This window comes from Stegostoma tigrinum, chromosome 22, assembly GCF_030684315.1.
Source record: "Stegostoma tigrinum isolate sSteTig4 chromosome 22, sSteTig4.hap1, whole genome shotgun sequence".
Lineage (NCBI taxonomy): Eukaryota > Metazoa > Chordata > Chondrichthyes > Orectolobiformes > Stegostomatidae > Stegostoma > Stegostoma tigrinum.
This window is the reverse complement of record NC_081375.1, coordinates 23,212,828-23,232,910: the sequence shown is the minus strand read 5'-3', so window position 1 is coordinate 23,232,910 and position 20,083 is coordinate 23,212,828. Positions and strand designations below refer to the sequence as shown.

Below are 20,083 nucleotides of genomic sequence, written 5' to 3'. Positions count from 1 at the left end.
AACAGTGTCTTCCGAATCAAACTGTTAACAAACCCATCCGACCAAACAAGCCACCCTTTCCCCGAATCAAGGCCATAAATGTCAAGAAGACAAGCAAACACTTCGATTAGACACCATCTTCACCACATTTATTAAGGCAGAACAAATGAGATACTTTCCCCAAAGAATTCATCTGTGCAAGCAATGCCACAGATAGCCCTATGCTCAACAAGCAGTGCTTTATCAGTGACACTAAGTATAAGTTGCTCAAAGCCTACCAAACACCTCAGTTTCAAGAAAACTGTGGCCCAGAAGAGGTAAAGATACCCTAAACTCGACTAACCTACACTAGGCTAATTTAAAGCATTGGTACCATTAAACAGGAAACATACATAGATCCCTTAAAACGGCCACCCAAGTGGACAGGGTTGTTAAGAAAGCATATGGTGTTTTGGCTTTCATTAACAGGGGGATTGAGTTTAAGAGTCGTGAGATCTTGTTGCAGCTCTATAAAACTTTGGTTAGACCGCACATGGAATACTGCGTCCAGTTCTGGTCGCCCTATTGTAGGAAAGATGTGGATGCTTTGGAGAGGGTTCAGAGGAGGTTTACCAGGATGCTGCCTGGACTGGAGGGCTTATCTTATGAAGAGAGGTTGACTGAGCTCGGACTCTTTTCATTGGAGAAAAGGAGGAGGAGAGGTGACCTAATTGAGGTATACAAGATAATGAGAGGCATAGATAGAGTTGATAGCCAGAGACTATTTCCCAGGGCAGAAATGGCTAACACGAGGGGTCATAGTTTTAAGCTAGTTGGAGGAAAGTATAGAGGGGATGTCAGAGGCGGGTTCTTTACACAGAGAGTTGTGAGAGCATGGAATGCGTTGCCAGCAGCAGTTGTGGAAGCAAGGTCATTGGGGTCATTTAAGAGACTGCTGGACATGCATATGGTCACAGAAATTTGAGGGTGCATACATGTGGATCAATGGTCGGCACAACATCGTGGGCTGAAGGGCCTGTTCTGTGCTGTACTGTTCTATGTTCTATACTTAAGCCACTGGTTTTCACATGAAATTGACTAAAATCATGACCTCTATGGCTTTACTTTTAGTTTTTTTTAAAACTTTACCCTGGTTTTATAACACTCAAATATTCCTTTGGGCCATGAGTTCTGCTTAATTGTCCTGGAATTAAAAGGATTAATTACCCGAGTGTTCTTTCTGAGTGTAAACTAAGAGAAAAGTGTATATTTTCTCCCCCTATATTTGTTAAACATTAAGTTTCAAAAGTATTGGAGATGGAAAAACAGGCTGTTTGACTGGGTGGGCTGGTGACACAAGACGGTCATGTGATAAACCTCCAGGAATACATCCAACCAGAGCTGGCAGCTTTGCGTGCTCTTCAGCCACAACTGAATGCGGAAAGCCAAAATTTGAGATGGCCCTGCAGCTTGTTTTTCCACTTTAAGTGGGCCATATGAAACCCTAGTGACAAAACAGCCCCTCAAAAGAAAAACCTTTCAATGATAAAATCAGCTGCAGCATCTGTTATGGGCTGAAGTTAGTCAAAACACTCATGGTTTTTTTAAAAAATATTATGCTTCAGCCAGACAGAGTTCTAGAAAATTCCATACAGAAGACTGCCAGGAAGGACACACAGCAGTTCCAAGAAGGCTGCAAGCTATTTAGTTCTGAATTTTTTGAGGCCCAGAATGCTGCAGGTGCCAGTGAGTTGCTCTGAAACTGCAACAGCACCAATGCACTGTACTGTCCACCACTCCCCACTGTCTATTTTATATATAGAACCTCTACTGAAACAAGAGTTCATTTCTGACCTGGAGGAAATGCCAATAGTTCATATCCTGGGATAACATCACGTGGAGCTGGAGGAACACAGCAGGCCAGGCAGCATCAGAGGAGCAGGAAAGCTGATGTTTCGGGCCAGGGCCCTTCTTCAGAAACTTCAGCTTTCCTGCTCCTCTGATGTTTCCTGGCCTGTTGTGTTCATCCAGCTCCACGCGATGTTAATTCTGACTCCAGCATTGACAGTTCTTACTGTCTCTGTTCAGAGGCTGGATGCCCATTGAATTGGCTGCCAATACATCAATAGTGAGATCCCCAAGATCCCTAAATGTGTAATCAACCTCGGGTGAAAAAAAAAACTGATGCAGAACACAGCAAACCAATGCAGGGTAATGGGTAAGATTTTGATTAAATCATTAGCTATTCTAACACTTTGCCTATTTTTCTATTTCCACTGAAGTCAGAACATGCTGACAATTTGTCATTGCACATTTCGCACTGTCACATAGCCAAAATTGATCTCAGAAAGCCTCCCAACATTTCAGTGGGTTAGTACGCTGCATTGTTTTGTGGGAATGACCAAGCTTAGCTGAGTCTTTGAAGGAGACACTGACAATGGCCAGACAGTGTCCCAGGGAAATTCTGTGCACACAAGTCCTTCCTCAGTGCTACCTGGCCACAAGTTTAGAACAGCCATTGCCGTGGTACAGGAGGATGGCACTATCACTCAGCAGGTAAGTGTGACTGAAATCAAAGCAGGTAGACAGGATCTTGGACACACAATGTTTACAGCTCAGATCTCAGTCCATCATTCATAAATTAAACTTCCCTACCTTTGCCCAAATCTTTCAGAACAACCTTTGCCAGTTCAGAGGACAACTTGATGGAAGCTGAGAAAGTACTCTCACTACCCGGAACATTGAAAGAGCCTTTAAACGTTTCATTGCCTTTAAAGTTGTCAGCTTCAAAGCACATCAAGGACTGCAGAAATATCGCCAAGGGGTCTGACGTGCCAGATTTGTGGTTGATGTTCAGAGCTGGCACTGTTTCAGCTGCTCCTCCTCCGCGAATGTGCAGGCAATCTAACAAATCAATCACATGAGTGTTTACAGGCAAGCAAATTCCATTATTATCAGAACAGCCAGCAGCAATCATGGAACTGTGAGGGAAGGGGCGTTCATTGGCATTTCCTGTCAAAATACTGTTCAAGTTATAATGGAGAAAGCAGTGAACTGACACAGGAAATGCCATAAAGTCATCATTCGCAGAATTCAAAGGGACAGCAACCTCCATTTTCTTTCCAGGCGTGAGCTCACTGATGGGAAAATTGTAAGTAAAGGCTGTGCTGTCTGAGCTTTTGGTCAAAGCAGATGTCTGGATAATAACCCTGACACAAAGGGACCATCGGTGTTCCAATGGCCAATCGCTGAGGTTCTCCAAAATGCAGCAAACAACTAGTGAATCCTGTAGCAGTAAGCGGTTCCACTTTGCAGTGATGTAGCAGCTGATTGGTTGTTCAGAAGGCACCATTCCTTTCTCCTGATCTTCTTGATTGGACAGCAATCCACAGCATATGTTGAAGTCCTGGTTCAGCCCTTTTAAAGCTTTGTCTTTTTGCTGCATGACACGCTTCAAGGACTTGATTCTGAGGACAAAAAAAAATGACAAGTGAATTTTGATTTTATTGTTGTTCTGATCCTCTCATGTCCAGCAGTAGCTGGTTTTTGCTGGGACAGAGTTCCACAGGTGGCAGTACTCTCTGTCTTCAAGCTGCCAGTTTTCCTAAAATGTCAAAAGTGTTGGCAGTAAGCAATTTAACCAGGAATGGTGCCACAGCAAAACCCAATGTGGTATCATTTTCCGATCAGGAATAGCAACCCCATCTTAAACAAGGGCCACTGTTGTCAACTGCAAACTGCCACATGTGAGTGGTCTGTCTGTCTCAGAACTAACCCTGCAGTGCATCTTCATAGCTATAGAAAAGATTCCGTTCATATTATCCAACTACCTGTCATTGACACTGCCAATGCCAGCGAGAAGATCCTTAATGCGTTGTCCTGCAGTAGCTGCTTTGAAGTTCATACTTTGGGCTGCATTCGAACTATAAGGTAAAGTACACATCATCACCTTGCCTTTCTCAGTCAGTGCTACAAAGCTGATGTCACCTGGTTAAAGACACAAGTTATGAACAAAGTGAAACCTCACATCATCCATTTCAGCAAACCCACATCGCAGTCTCAAAACCCAAGAGGTGACAATTAGGTTCCTGAAATTTGCTTAAATCTTGCCATCCAAGTCAGAATCCGAACCAGAACATTCAAACAGAGAGAAAGCGAAGGTGCCTTTGTCAAGCACAGTATGCTCTTCATCTAAAACACATGAGTTTGTGGTTAGAATGTTAATGCAATAATATGACATAGAACAGAAAATATTTCCACTCCCGAGAGATGTGATATCCTTGAGCAAGTAAATTAGAACAAAACTTAGTAGAACTGATTCCAGATACTATCCACCGCAGAATCAGTAGCAGCTCTTGTAGTGAGGGAGATCTGCAGTGAGGAAGTATTGACTGACAGTCAGCAAGAAATCTGCCAGCTCTTATGAAGGATGCTAAATACGACATTGGGCCTTCACAAGAATGTGATTGTGTTTAATAGCAACAGAAGTCAAAAATGGGAAGTTTTAATAGAAGGGTTTTTGAGGGATTCTAACTGATTTCTTTGAAGAGAGATTTCAGAATACAAGTACCTTTCTATTGCAGAACTGCTGCTAAACACTTGCCTATTCTACTCCAGAATCTACATCACTGGCATGTCCTTGCAAACTGTCACTTAGTTGTGTTCCCATCCAACCCTCCAACCAGTTTCTTTCAATGCATCCTCCCTACTTCAGATTCTCTGAAAGTATGCTACCCATCAGAGGATGCTGGAAACAGGGAATGCATGAGAAACATAATGAAATCAGAAACAGAGCAGTGCTGGAAATACTCAACAGGTCTGGCTGCATCTGTGGAAAGATGAACAGAGTTAACATTTCAAAGTGATGACCTTTCATCAGAACCAGATTCCTAGCAAAGTTGTAAATAGATTATTACCGTTAGCTGTCAGTGAAGGTGTGGAGACAGCAACAATTCCACAGATGTTCAGACTAATGGGTGTAAGGATAGAAGGTAAAGTACCATCTGATTGGCTATTCCTCTGATCTGCTGTCCGCCCAGTTACTCCAAAAGATTTTTTCCTCTGGACAAACTCAATGCTGAAGAAATCCCAACAAGTGCTGTAGTAAAGGGTACTAGCATAGCAACAAGCACTAGTTATGGGTCCTCGAAGGTGATACTCGATGAAGTTGGGAAACCATATCTCCATTTGAAGGCTGGCCTTGATAATCACTATTTTGCCACCTTTCCCAATTACCACAACACCATCAGGAATCAATGGTTTGTCTACTGATGGCTGGTGTTCTGAATCATCATTCCCATCCTCTTTTATTGATACAACCCCAATAAAAACTACTGGCTGTTCGAGGTGGTGCAGCACTTTTACTCGTGATGCATGACATTTGGCCTCAGAGTTCACATATTTGATTGGCACAAAACAAAGTTGCCCATCAGGCAACCCACAGAGGATGATGGGTGAGTTCAGCATGTTCGCATCCACACTGAAGAGCAAGCTGAAAAGAGATGGTTCGAGAGACATGTGAGCATCACCCCTCAGTTGCTTCTCAGAATCCTTCACCGTCCGAGGGTAAATGCAACATAACACTGGTGGGGAAATTGTTTCGGGTGATTTTTCACAAGTTGGGAAATTGGAATGAAAAGGAAAGTCCACGTCTTCAATTTTTCTGCACGGCTGAAGCTCGCAGCCTGGAAGTGGGAGTCTGAGGAAAGTCACCCTCCATTTCTGATCCTCCTTCACCACCGTTACGACAATGTCATCTGACAGAATGAAGGAGGTGATGGCAGGATCCCTGATGATGCATCTCTCAGCCCTGACAGCACAGACACGAGGCATGCTGTTCCCACGGTTACATTCCGATTGAGAAGCAGCAGGAAATGATTCCCCAGCTCCAGTCTCTTCTACGAGGCTGAAAAAATACAGAAAGAGAAAAGCAAACTGCATTTGTTTAATAAGGGGATATCTTCAAATAAAATAAACTTTGAAAACATTATAATATACTAAAAATGTGTCAAGTGACAGAATCTGGAAAATGAATCTAGCTATCAGCTGCTTTCCGGTTCAAATTGCTAAACATTCCACTGAAAGAATACAGTTAGTGAAGCAATTATTGGCTAACATCAGAGATTCTCTTCTTTTTAATTTGTTCACGGGACAAGGGTGTAGCTGGCTAGACCAGCATTTATTGCCAATTCCTAATGGTACAGGGTGAACCACATTGCTGTGTGTCTGGAGTTACATGTATGCCAGACCAGGTAGGTGTCCTTCCCTAATGGTCATTAATGACCAGATGAGTTTTATGGGTGTTTCAAACAATCAACAATGCATTTATGGTCATCATTAGGCTCTTAATCCCAGATTTTTAGCGAATTCAAATTCCACCACCTGTCGTGGCAGGAGTCAAACCTGTGGCCCCAGAACTTCACCTGGGTCTCTGGATTAACAAGCCAGTGATATTACCACCATCACCTCTCCTGAGCACTGCATACTCCTCTGATAATGCATTAGACAAGGAGTAGAGGCCATCAAATGGTTCGAACGGATTAGAAGGTGTTTTCAATTGTGCAAAGGAAACTTAAAATGTTTTGTTTAATGGAACAAGCGGAATTTGTTAATCTAGCAAGTGTATATTTGGGTGATTGATGTTAATTGATGAGGCGTACCTAAAGGGCAAGCAGGTGGTTCTTGTGTGTGGAAGCAGCTACGGATTAAGTATTCAGTAAACTCTACTGACAAAGAAAGGAGTCTTGCTTTCCTTCATACTGACTAGTTTGGCTCTGATTTTACACTAGTGCCAGCAGCTTGACACTTTTTACACCAGCAGCTTGACATTGTTTCAATGGTAGTGTGATGATGTGTGACAGTAAGGGGTGTGTTTTATCATGGTTTCTTTTCGAGTGAAATTAGGAAACAGATGCCCAGCAATCTATGAGAAGATAAACAACTAATGAGGCTCTGGGTTTTTTAAAAAAAAAGTTGGAACAATAGAAACAGCCTGAGTGGATGTGGTCCAGCCTCCACAAATCCAGGATTTTTAGTTAGCTTTTGGCTGTTGTTGCTGTTGGGGTCTTGAAAAATGTGGAAGCTTTTTCGCCCTCTCTTAATTACAAGCAAAAGCTGGGGGTTCTCTTCCTGGGCTGCTGGATTGCATTCGAGACAAATCAGTTTTCTGAATTTGCCTTTTCCCAAGTTTGTGTTGATGGGATGTTACTGTATTGGAACAACTAATTGGTAATAGTTACTGTATCTACTACTCCATAAGTTTTCCATTAGAGTTAAAATGTTCAAAATTCTTCTTTCTTTTGTGATATTTTAACTATAGTATTTGAATAAATTGTGTTTTGCTTAACATCCAGTAGTTTGACCAATCAAATTGCATCTAGAACAGAGCACCTGACATTTACTTCTAAAATAAGAAAAAGTTAGAGAAAGCAGTGCTTTGAGGGAACCTGGTCTGGTCCATAACAGCAGTATGGTGTTTGTCTGAAGCTGCAAGATTCAAGATTGTGGCTGTTATCTCAACAATCAGGAACAAATTACATGTTCAACTGAATGAGGATATATGAAAATCAATAGAGAAAAGAAATATCAATAAGAAACAGCATGTAAAAAAAAATTTCAATGCAAAACCTTTATCTAATTTGGAATACAAAATGCCAGATAAGTTGATGGAAACAGATTCAATAGTGGCATTTTGAAAGAAGTTTGAAAAATATTTGAAGGAGAATAGATTGTAGTAATATGGGGATTGCCCTTCAAAAGACTCGAAAGACTGAACTGCTTTGAGCTCTGATTCTAAGTTAATTTTGAAGTGTATAAAAAATATAATTATCAAACTAAACTACTGTATCTATCTATACACCTGAGACTGAATCCATTCTAATCCCACAACGACTTTATAATTTATCAAACTTAACTTAATGTTCAACCAAACCAAACTGCCTTCGTGCAAACAGAGAGGCTATTGGGGTATTAATCATTTCACTGAGTCTTTCACAGGAGGTTAGTGCTGACAGACAAGTTGTTAGTCTGCCAGCAAGGGTACTATTACAGTGCTTGATATGCACCAGGGGTCAGTTAGCTCAGTTGGCAGGGCGGCTGGTTTCTGATTCAGAGTGAAGCCAGCAGTGTGGGTTTAATTCCCCCACCAGCTGAGGTTATCACGAAGGTCCCTCCTTCTCAATCTCTCTCCCCATGCCTGAGGCATGGTGACTCCTAGGTTATACACTACCAGTCGTCTCTCTCTCTCTCTAATGAGGGAGCAGCCCTGCAGTCCTCTGGGCCATGGTGACTTCTGACACGTGTCACTGCTGACTGCTACAACAAACTCTTGTAGCATAAGCCTCTACAGGCTGAGCCTAATGTAACATACAACAGGGTTTTCATCTATAAAAATGGTTGTTGGCCAAAATTATTGAGTTTTTGTCACTGATGAAAATTAGGGTTATATCTTCAAAATTAGAACAAAAAAATTTAAATTTGAAATAAGGCAAGACTGAAAGTAAAATGATTAAGGTGACACTGGTTATTACACTGCAGCCAGATATAGAAACAGTATTAGTTGCCAGTGAAACTCTGTTCGTTAATGCTGAACTTTTGTGATGTTAGGACATGTGAGAGAAAGGAAAAGAACTGCAATTTTTAAGGTGAAAGTTGACTAAATCTGTAAAGACTGAATATACAGAAAAGGATAATAAAATATCTGATGCGTTTTAGAGACAAGACTTGGAAGGAAAATGGACTTTGGTTTCATTAAAAAAGATTCAATCAATGGAATAAGCTTGGAATTTAAACAGAAGAAAAAGACAAAACTAAAATGTCTTGTGGATGTACTGTTCTGTTTCACATTGGATGAATATTTTCTACTCTTCATAAAACCTGTACCATAAAACATTTAACAGCTGCAGCTTGATAGCTGGAACACAACAGCTGCCTTCAAACAGGAATTTCAGTCTAGACTGCCATTTAATGCCCAGACCTTCCCAAGGGGGTATGTTTCTCTGAATCAGCTCAATCACCTCTGGGAGGAAAGAGAAAACAGGGAGGGGAATGCAGTACAGAGCACACCTTCCAGCTGGTTGACAAAGGAGCTACATCTGTTTGAAACCTGATTGGTAACAGAAAGAAAATGCAAAGATAGCACCTGAACTTGCAACTTCAAAAGTAGACTTTTCATGCTTTTACTTGTTGTTGCGTTCCAAAACTGAATGAATTGTGTGACTAGGACAGATTCTTAGCTTGAGACCTTTGCTTTGCTGATTATAAATTTCATAGACGTTCACATAGGAATAGGACAGCTAATTGGTTAACTGTTCAGAGTTGTACATTGTCTTGCACTACATAACTCAAATTCCTTGACATTTTAATTGTTGCCCTGAACCCAAAGCCAATATTTGAAGAACATTTGTCTCCCCTTGCTTGTCCCAGACCCATGCTCATCAGGTTCCTCCCCCTCTTGTTATCCGTTAATATCACTTTTCATTTCTCCTATGAGAGATAAATTGTTCTGTGGTCTTTTATCAAAATTAATGTAACTGGAGAGTATATCAGGTTACATAGGTCAAGTGTAAAACTTTGCAGAATTCTGTCATTAAATGTTAGGTTATTTTGTGTAATCACAGAAGTAGATAAAAATCAGACCTGCATTCAAAGTTATAAAAGAAGAAATATATCTTTACTACAGCTAGTCCCTACCTCACTCTTCAGTACTCATACATTGCTGTGCACTATTCTTCCTGCCTCTTTCCAATTGGCCCAATAAAAAGCAGCATTCCTCACCTCTTGCCAAAATACCCACAGGGTTAGTGTTGTCAACTTCCCATTCTGCTCAGCCCTTTCTCCATCTCCTCATTCAACTCTCTATTTGTTGAATCATTCAATAATAATCCCCCGGTATTTACAATTGTATTGTTTTTTAGGGAAGGAAATCTGCTATCTTTACCTGGTCTGGCTTACTTGTGACCGCAGACTGACAGCAATGTTGTTGACTCTTAACTGCCCTCTGAAATGTCCCAGCAAGCCACTTAATTCAAGGGCAATTAGGGATAGGCAAAAAATGCTGGCCTTGCTGGTGTATCCACATCATGAAAGATTTAAAGTAAACTATTTTATTTGACTGTAATTTGTCTCCTACTGAAACTGCCTTGAGTATTGTTTTACCACCAATTCACCTAGGCTATGATGATGTGTGGGTATTTTCAACAAGTTACATACTGAACTTTCATTCATTGGTACTCCTCTCTTTATTGACTTCCTCACTTTGTTCTGTCCTGCTCATCCATTCAGGTGACTGTTGGTTCTGAATGTGACCATTTGTGCATCCCTCCTTCCTCTATAAAATCACCAATGCCACCCAGGCCTCACGCTCTGGAATTCCTGCTCAGTCCATCTGCCTCTAACTTTCTTTTCCCCAAGATCCTCCTTGAGTCTCACCTGTCTTACCCAGCTTTCGGTCAACCTGCCTAATGTCTCCTTTGATTCAGTATCCACATTGTTCCCTCAGCTTCTTTGAAGGGCTTTGGGAAAAAAATTACCTCCCTTAAAGACATCAGATAAACTACTGTGATATTTTATTAAAATTAAGACAACTGGAGAACAAATTAAGCTACGCAGGACTAATATGAAATAGTTGCACTCTATTATATTGTGCAAAATATTTCTAAAGCGGTTGAAAATCATTGGGCCTGTATTCAAAGTAAAATAGGAAGAGACGTACCTCAGTCCAGCCTTTGTGTACCTATGGTGTCTAATTCTTGTCAGTGCAGACATGTAGTCATCTAGACTCTAAACATTAGCTTGTTCTCTCTCCTCGAATGCTGCCGGACCTGCTGAGATTTCCAGCATTTTTTGGTTTCAGTACAGATTCAACCATCTGCTGTAGTTTGCTCCTACACCGTGTTTCTCAAACCGTCCTTTGTCTAGCCATCCTTACCTGGTCCGGCCTACATGTGACTCCAGACCCGCAGCAATATGGATGACTCTTAACAGCCCTCTGGGCAATTAGGGATGGGCAATAAATGCTGCCGTAGCCAGCAACTCCCTCATCCCATGAATGAATAAATTTTAAAAAAATTTGCTTTACAATATTGGCTAAATATACCCCTACATGAATGGCTTACATTAGTGCTGATGTTTCAGCAGCTAAATTATTGTTAACTACCTTTTTTATTCTTTTGGCTTCCCAGGTCAACTGACAACTGACAAGCTCAAACAGTTCATCCACTTCACTAACACCTTCCACCCCAACCTTAAGTTCACCTGGACCATCTCTGATACCTCTCTCTCCTTCCTGGACCTCTCTGTTTCCATCTCTGGCATCCACCTGGAAACTGATGTCTATTTCAAGCCCACTGAATCCCACAGCTACCCTAGAATACACCTCCTCTCACCCATCTTCCTGCAAGAATGCCATCGCCTATTCCCAATTCCTTTGCCTCCGCCACATCTGCTCCCAAGACGAGGCATTCCATTCCCGGACATGCCTGATGTCCTTGTTTCTCAAGGAGAGCAATTTCCCCTCCACAGTGGTCAAAAACACCCTCGACCTCATCTCTCGCATTTCCTGAAACTCATCCCTCACACCCCCTCCCCGCAATAATAACAAAAACAGAATTGCCCTCATCCTCACGTACCACCCCACCAACCTCCATATTCAACGCATCATCCTCCTGCACTTCCGCCACCTGTAATCTGACCCCACTACCAAGGACATTTTTCCCTCCCCACCCTTATCTGCCTTCCGGAGGGACCGCTCTCTCCATGACTCCCCCATCCACTCCACATTCCCCACTAGCCCCACCACACCCAGCACTTTCCCTACACCCACAGGAAGTGCTACATCTGCCCCTCCACCTCCCCTCTCATCCCTATCCCAGGCCCCAAGAAAACCTTCCACATCAAACAGATGTTCATCTGCACATCTACCAATGTGGTATATTGTATCCACTGTTCCCAATGTGGTCTCCTCTACATCGGGGAAACCAAGCGGAGACTTGGAGACCACTTTATGGAGTACATACGCTTGGTTCGTGACACACGATTAACCTCCCACTCACGAACCACTTCAACTCCCCCTCCCATTCCTTGAACGACATGCCCATCCTGGGCCTCCTCCAGTGCCACAATGATGCCCTCGAAGGCTGGAGGAACAGCACCTCATAGTCCGCTTGGGAACCCTGCAGCCCAATGGTCTCAATGTGGACTTCACAAGCTTCAAAATCTCCCTACCTCCGACCTCATCATAAGACCAGCGCAGCTTGTCCCTGCTTCCTTGACCTGTCCATCTTTTCTCCCATCTATCCACTCCTCCCACCTCACTAGCCAAACCCACCCCCACTTCCTACCTTCTAACCTCATCCCCGCCTCTCTGACCTGTCCGTCTTCCCTCCCACCTACCCGCCCCTGCGTCCCAACTGACCAACCCCCATCCCAACTTCCTACCTACACTCACATTTGCTGGTTCCATCCCTAACTCCTTGACCTGTCAGTCTTCTCTCTACCTATCTGCTCCTCTATCCACCTTCCATTATTGCCCCCCCTTCTCTATTTATTTCAGAGTCCCCTTTCTCTCCCCAATTTCTGAAGGGTCCAGACCCTAAACGTCAGCTTTCCTGCTGCTCGGCCTGCTGTGTTCCTCCAGCTCTACACCTTGTTATCTCAGACTCCACCATCGGCAGTTCCTACTATCTCTGACAACATTTACTGTTCTTTTCCACCGAGAATATGTAAGACACTGCTGAAGAGAAATAGTCATCCAGAAGATTAGCATGTGAAGCTTTACTAAAAAGAACTAGCTTCATATTTTCAGTGTCATTCTCAGTTGGCAAACACAGCATGTATTTTTTTGAATTAGATTTCACAAATGGTTTATTTAGTCTCAAGACTTCCTTAATAGTAGCATGCTTCATCACAGTACTAAGTTCCAATACATCACAACTGGCACTGGGTCTAATCTGAGTACACAATCAGGTTAACTGTCCTGTCAAACGCAACTGACCTGTTTCTTCCATGGATACAAAGTCATCTTCCTGTGGCAACTAGGCTTTATTTTCTCAGGAAGGAAATTAACTTGTCAAGTAAGCTTTCTCAATATATGCATGGCATTCAAGTTCTCAGAAAACAAAATGAGCTAATTGTAGTCCCTTCCCAAACTAGTGGGTAATCATTCAATACCAAAGAATTTTTTTCTATTTCTCCCAAAAAGCTAACTGATACAGATTGTGGACCCCAGCCATTTTCCATTTTCTTCATATGCATTGCCCATGTTGGGACAAATATTAGTTTACAACTTCATCTATCTCTAGGATTTTATGAATCACCTCATCTGTTGCTACTTATTTTCTTTCACTCACACTACTACTGAAGAGGCTTTTTACTGCCATAGTCACATGTTATTCCAATGTTCACATTTTCACACGAGTTTCTAAATTTATCATTGACAAATTCCATCCAATGTCAGTTGGGAATTTAGCCAGCAACCCTAGTCTGGTCACTATCTATTTCTTAATTGTTTTGTCCAATATTACTCTTTTCTTTTTACTCTATATTACTGCAGACTGACTAAATGTAGTTGCCATTCTCTATGAAGTGCAAGATGAAAATGTTCTATTGCCATATTTTCAAATCCGTTACAACAATTTTGTTAAAGTCTCTTGTTAATGGGAGACTTGTTACGGGCCATGATAGTACCCTTATTTTTAACATATGTAACATTTATCACTAATCTCTCCCATATGTTTAGTATGCACCTCGTCTCTTACTCCTGCATTCTTTAGATGGATGGGCAATTGCTGATGTAGTTTTAGGACAATTAGCCATTTCTCCTTCAAACACCTACCTCCTGATGCCAATAACATTGGTTTAATATTTTGATTTCTTTACTAATACCTAATTTCTGAAATGTCAAGATTGTGTAAACTGTTAAGCTTAATGTAAAACAGTTGCATTGTTATGTAGCTTGGCAGTTTCATAGATGCCTGCTCAACTGTAAGAGTATTTCCACTGACACTGTTTGTGCTGATAAAGTGCCCAGCTATGTAACATGGAATCACCACACTTTTTAATGGTATCAGCGCATTGTCATGCCCAAAATGAAGCTGGGAATTTTTTCAAATTTTTTAACCAGGCCAACTAACAACATTTATTGTTCATTTCCACCAAGAATATGTAAGACACTGCTGAAGAGAAATAGTCATCCAGAAGATTAGCATGTGAAGCTTCGCTAAAAAGAACTAGTTTCATATCTTCTGTGTTATCCTAGGCCGGCAAACAGAATGTGTATTTTTCTGAATTAGATTTCACAAATGTTTTATTTACTCTCAAGACTTTCATAATAGTATTTTTAAAAAAGATTAACCAATCCATTTTAACACTGAGCATTCACTGTCCAACACAGCCCAATTGAATGGGTCTGTGACTAAGATATTTGCTCAATACTAAGTTGATGCTTTATGTAACTATAACAATTACCCCTGCCTGATCAGTATCACCATCTTTTCCCTCCAATCATTCCATGTCATGCGTAATTTTGAAAACATCTTTGTTCCATTTAGGACAATTAATTGCACAATGGCATTCTGAGTCGTACCTAAAGCGTTGGTGACCATTCCCCAGCCATTACTGGAGTTCATTCTCTTGTTATTCTTTCTTAATTTCTGGGATCTGTTATAAGCGGCAGAGGTATTGCCACCCTCACTCCATTTAGTTGATTTCCTTCTGTATAGACATTTTTAGACTGCATCTGGTTTCGCTACTGAAGAATCCTCCTTTTTTGCATTGCTGTTGAATGTTCCATTGAATCATGAAGGCTGCTGGGAATGAAGATTTACCTTGTAATATTTTAAGGCATTTGTTTCAAAAGCTTGTTTTGTTCTGGAAATCAAAGCCCAGTTAATTTTTTTTACATACAGCCCCAAGAGTCTATCCACATCTGACACCTTAGCACAATCCAACAATTTAAAGACAAACATTAAATTGGGAGTCTCTAATTATACTTTCAATCTCAGAGATAGTCTGTTCATTTGCACTATATACTATTCTATGGAATAACCGTCCTGCTTTCTGAATTTATCAAAGTCTGGTCACATTTTGTACGCATTTACCAAGTATTTTTTCTCTCAGATTTTGTTCAAAAAATTTTAAGAGTATTCACATCTTCTTCAGTGCCTAACTCTTAACCTCTAGCTCTGAGAATGTTTGACACCACATCTGCGCCTAGCAGGAATGACAGTGCCAAGGCCATACCTTATTTTTCTTTCTTTGGGAAGGATGTAGTCTATGTCCAGATCACTACTTGATTTTTTCCATTGATCACAAGGTTCAATTTCTCTTAGCATTGCTGGGAAATGTATCCTGAGCCTACACTTGTTTCAGCCATTCTTCTCAAAACCAACTCAAGTTACAACCTTCCGTTTGAAAAGAGCTCTTAGTTTCCAATGTTTACCTTCAGGAAGCCAGCCACTGCTACTACTGTCACTTTGGATCAAGCCAGTAGAAGAGACAGAAACCAAGACACCTTTCTTTGAGGATAGAGTTTATTAACTAATGAGTCCTACAGTTCTTTCTCCAAATCAGGCCCTCCTTTACAAATTTTTCTCATTAACCTGTTCACAGATGTTATGGTACATCTCTGGAGCCAATGGGACTTCAAACCAGGCCTTCCAGCTCAGAGGTAGGGACACTACCACTGTGCCTCGAAAGCATCTAGGCCCTACCCAGACAATTATTTAATTAATTAACGCTAATCACCCACAACTACTTGCAACAGTAACAACTAACTACTGCAACTTGTACACATTCAGACAGAAGTCCCAGCACATATGTATTTTTTTCAAATCGCATGATGGACTGAATTCATGGGGAAGAGGTGGTGTAGTGATAATGTCAATGGATTAGACATCCAGAACCCCAGGTTAATGTTCTGTGGACATGGGCTCGAATCCCACCACTTGAATTAACAGGGTTCTTATGGTGCAGTGGTAATGTCTCTACCTCTAGTCTAGGAGACCTCAGTTCAAGTCTCCACCTGCTTCAGAAATCTCAACTAACATCTCTGCATAGGCTGATTAGAAAATATCTTGAATAAATTCATGCATTTCCCATTGAGGATGTGTTCAATAAGAGTTACAAGAGGTGTGAAGGTCACACTGAGAAAAAAAAGCTCATAAGTTTACTATCACTCAAAAACAAAAGTGAAAACATTTTCAAAAATCACTCTGATACAGCCATTCAGCCATTGCCACTATAATACCGTTCTGATGCTTGAAAAATGGTGAAATCCCAGGTGAGAGCCAGGGAACCGTTCTTAAGGGAAGGCCAATGGCCAATGCACAACCATTTTGAAGACTCTGATGGGACCAGGAATGTTGGCCATGCATGTAATGATTGACCATGCCTCAGCACCAAGCCCAGGACAGTTCTAACATTCGTCCCACTATGCTTCCAAAATGACTTCTCTGTTCCAAGAACGTCCATGGATGTCCCTGATCAGCCAATCAGAGCATTGAACCGAATGACCATTATGGGCACTGAAAGAATGAACAATTAAGGCAACACAAGATTGTCCCATCAATTTGCCACTCGGGACAAAAAAAAATTACATGTCAAGAATCCGCTCTTGACAGTCATAACTACTGCCTCAGACTGTAGACCCTCAAATGATTGGCCTGCAAGTCCAATTGAGGTAGTGACACACAGTTTGGGATTGCCTGCATTAGGAGCAAGTCTGAGCCATTTATCCATGCAAGCTTGTTCTGCAATTCAGTGAAATCATGGCTTATCTGTAACCTAACTCCATAAATCCACTATTACCCCCATATCCATTACCAACTTTAGTTGACAAAAAACTGTGAATCTCGGTTTTAAAATTAATAATTGATCAAACACCAATTGCCACTCATTGATAAGTTCCAAACTTCTAACATCCTATGACTATGTGGAAGTGTTTACTACCTTTACCCTTGAAAGGGTTTGGCTCAATTTTTTAGACCAAGGCCCCTAATCCTAGACTCCACAATCAGGGGAATTAGTTTCTCCAAATCAATACCATCTGTTCCCTTAGTATCTTGAAAATGTGAATCAAATCACCTTTACCTTCTAAATTCCGGAGAACACAACCCTTGTCAGCAAAGCTTAACATATACGTTGGGAGAGGGGAGTGTGCAGTGGGACCTGGGCATCCTTGTGCACTAGTCGCTTAAGGGAGGCATACAGGTACAGCAAATGGTAAAGAAGGCAAATGGTATGTTGGCCTTCATTGTGAGAGGTTTCAAGTACAGGAGCAGGGATGTGTTGTTGCAGTTATACAGAGCCTTGGTGACAGCACACCTCAAATATTGCAGGGGTTTTGGTTTCCTTTTCTGAGGAAGGATGCTCTCATTCTTGAGGGAGTGCAGCCAAGGTTTACCAGACTGATTCCAGGGATGGCGAGTCTGACATATGAGGAGAGATTGACTAGGTTGAGATTGTTTTCGCTGGAGTTCAGATGAATGAGGAGGAATCTTATAGAGACATATGAAATTCTAACAGACTACATAGGGTAGATGTGGGGAGGATGCTCCACATGGTGGCTATGTCCAGAACCATGGGTCACAGTATGAGGATTCATTGTAGACAATTTAGCACAGAGATGAGGAGACATTTCTTCACCCAAAGAGTGGCAAGTCTGTGGAATTCATTACCACAGGAAGTAGCTGATGCCAAAACATTGGATGTATTCAAGAGGTGACTAGATATAGCGCTTGAGGTGAATGTGATCATAGTTTATGGACAGAAAGCAGGATCAGGCTATTGAGTTGGACAATCAACCGTGATCGTGAAGAATGGCAGAGCAGGCTCAAAGGGCAGAATGGTCTCCTCCTGCTTCAATCTTCTATTTTTCTATGGTTCTTCTTTGTAACATTTGGAGTCCAGGTTAATATTTTGGTAAATCTATGCTACATTCCCTCCAGGGTTTCTAAGGTGTGAAATTGCTCACAATAGATGAAAGCTGATTTTTTTAGCTGAAGCATCATTCCTATGCGGTTGTATTTTGTTCCTCAAGATATAAAGGCCAGCATGTATATGTTCACAATACCTTTGAATGTATTGGTAGCTATTTTTGGCACAATCTCTGAAGTTCTAAATATCATCATAGCAAACCTATTTTTAAAGGATTTTTATCAATTGCTGAAAATAACACACTGTGTACGCCACATGGGTTAAGACACAGAAGGTCTGAAAAATGCTAGCATACTAAGTAATGAGTGTGCTGTTGCAGATTATGACAGCATTGTAGATACTAATTAGTAAATATTCAAAAACTTACTGGTTTCTTAACTTTTCAACGTTATTTTATTGTTAGAAATGTCTTGATGAACATAATTCTCTAAATATTGAACTTTTAATGAAAAATCCACAATTTATTAAATCACACAATTTGAGAATGTATTTGATTGATTGATTGCAATGAATGAGTGAGTTTACAAGCATTTTTATTTTACCGAAAGGTCGGGAATGATGAAAATTATAACTTACTATAATAATGCAAAAACCACAAAAAGACAATATTGAATTCAGTTCTAATAACTGTGTAATCTGCCTTATTCAGCACCACCATTTGGCAATATATTGTATATGCATATCTGCTTTTGCTTTAGTAGTACACCGAATGTACCTTACCTATGGTTTAATGATATGCTGTATATTCCACTGCCGGCACACAGCACAAACAAGTGCTCGTGTCTACTGTCCACTTCGACGTGCCATACAGAGCTGGGTAACTTGAACACACTCTGGTAATGCAAAAGACAAAGCAAAGATTTTTAAACCCAGTTTTCTCCATCAATTTCTTCTAGCAGCAGTGGGTTACAGCTGTGGAACGGTTCAGAGATTAGCATTTCCTGAACCACTTTGCCCAACAACTTGCATTTGTGTAACACATTCACAATTTCAGTATTTTATGCAGTCTGATCATGGAGCTGACGTAGGAAGCACAGCAGCCAATTGCACACAGCAAATTCTCACAGACAGCAAATGATAAATGTGCAAATAATCCTTTCTGAGTGCTGGGTGAGGAATAAACAATTGCCAAGGAGAATTTGTGTTCTTTTTTCCAAAATAGTGAATGGAAACTCTCATTTTCAATTCAGTGGATGAAGGGAAGTCAGTTTACTGTGCCATCTGAAAGACAGCACCTCCAACAATGCAGCAGTCACTCAATACTGTTCTGAAGTGTCAATCTAAATAAAAACTTAAAGAACTGCAATTGCTGTAAATCGGAAGCAAAAACAGAAATTGCTGGAAAAGTTCAGCAGGTCTGGCAGTGTCTGTGAAGAGAAATCGGAGTTAACGTTTCTGGTCTTGTGACCCTTTAGTTCTGAGGAAGGGTCACCCAACCCGAATTGTTAACTCTGACTTCTCTCCACAGATGCTGTCAGACCTGCTGAGATTTTCCAGCAATTTCTGTTTTTGTGTCAATCTTAATATATGTGCTCAAATTTCTGAAGTGGGGCTTGATTATAGGATCGCTTGACTCATAGGTGAAAATTCTTCCAATTGAAGCAGAAGGGACTTAATTCTTCACCCATGAACCCAAACATTGAAAGTCAGTAAAATATTTGTCCATGGCAGATAACACATCTAACCATAGTTCTATTCTCACTCAACATCTATATGAGTACATTTTCAGACACGACAATCAGGAATAACATTTACAGATTTCTTTTGGGGCAGCACAGTGGCTCAGTGGTTAGCACTGCAGCCTCACAGCACCAGGGACCCGGGTTCGATTCCAACCTCAGGCGACTGTCTGTGTGGAGTTTGCACATTCTCCCCGTGTCTGCGTGGATTTCCTCTGCGTGCTCCGGTTTCCTCCCACAGTCCAAAGATGTGCAGGCTAGGTGGATCGGCCATGCTAAATTGCCCACAGTGTTCAGGGGTGTGTGGGTTATAGGAGGATGGGTCTGGGTGGATGCTTTGAAGGGTGGTGTGGACTTTTTGGGCCGAACGGCCTGTTTTCACACTGTAGGGAATCTAATCTAATCTAATACTGATATCTGTTACACATCCCTAGGCAGGTCCTGCATTTTCCCAAAACGATGATCACACCAGTAGTCTTAATGGGAACATCAAAGACAAATCTCAGGGTGACTGT

At 41.3% G+C, this 20,083-nt stretch overlaps 1 protein-coding gene across 4 annotated transcripts in view; it reads right to left on the bottom strand.

Annotated features, from left to right (window-relative positions):
• faap100 (FA core complex associated protein 100) overlaps nucleotides 1-20,083 on the bottom strand; it is a 69,245-nt gene that overhangs the window by 47,740 nt on the left and 1,422 nt on the right. For all 4 annotated transcript variants that reach the window (XM_048555390.2, XM_059653698.1, XM_048555389.2 and 1 more), the window contains exons 2-5: nucleotides 18,610-18,722; nucleotides 4,875-5,863; nucleotides 3,789-3,945; nucleotides 2,614-3,425 (exon numbers count right to left, since the gene is read on the bottom strand). In XM_048555390.2, coding sequence (XP_048411347.2) covers nucleotides 2,614-3,425; nucleotides 3,789-3,945; nucleotides 4,875-5,863; nucleotides 18,610-18,722 — 2,071 coding nt within the window. The remainder of the gene's footprint in view (nucleotides 1-2,613; nucleotides 3,426-3,788; nucleotides 3,946-4,874; nucleotides 5,864-18,609; nucleotides 18,723-20,083) is intronic.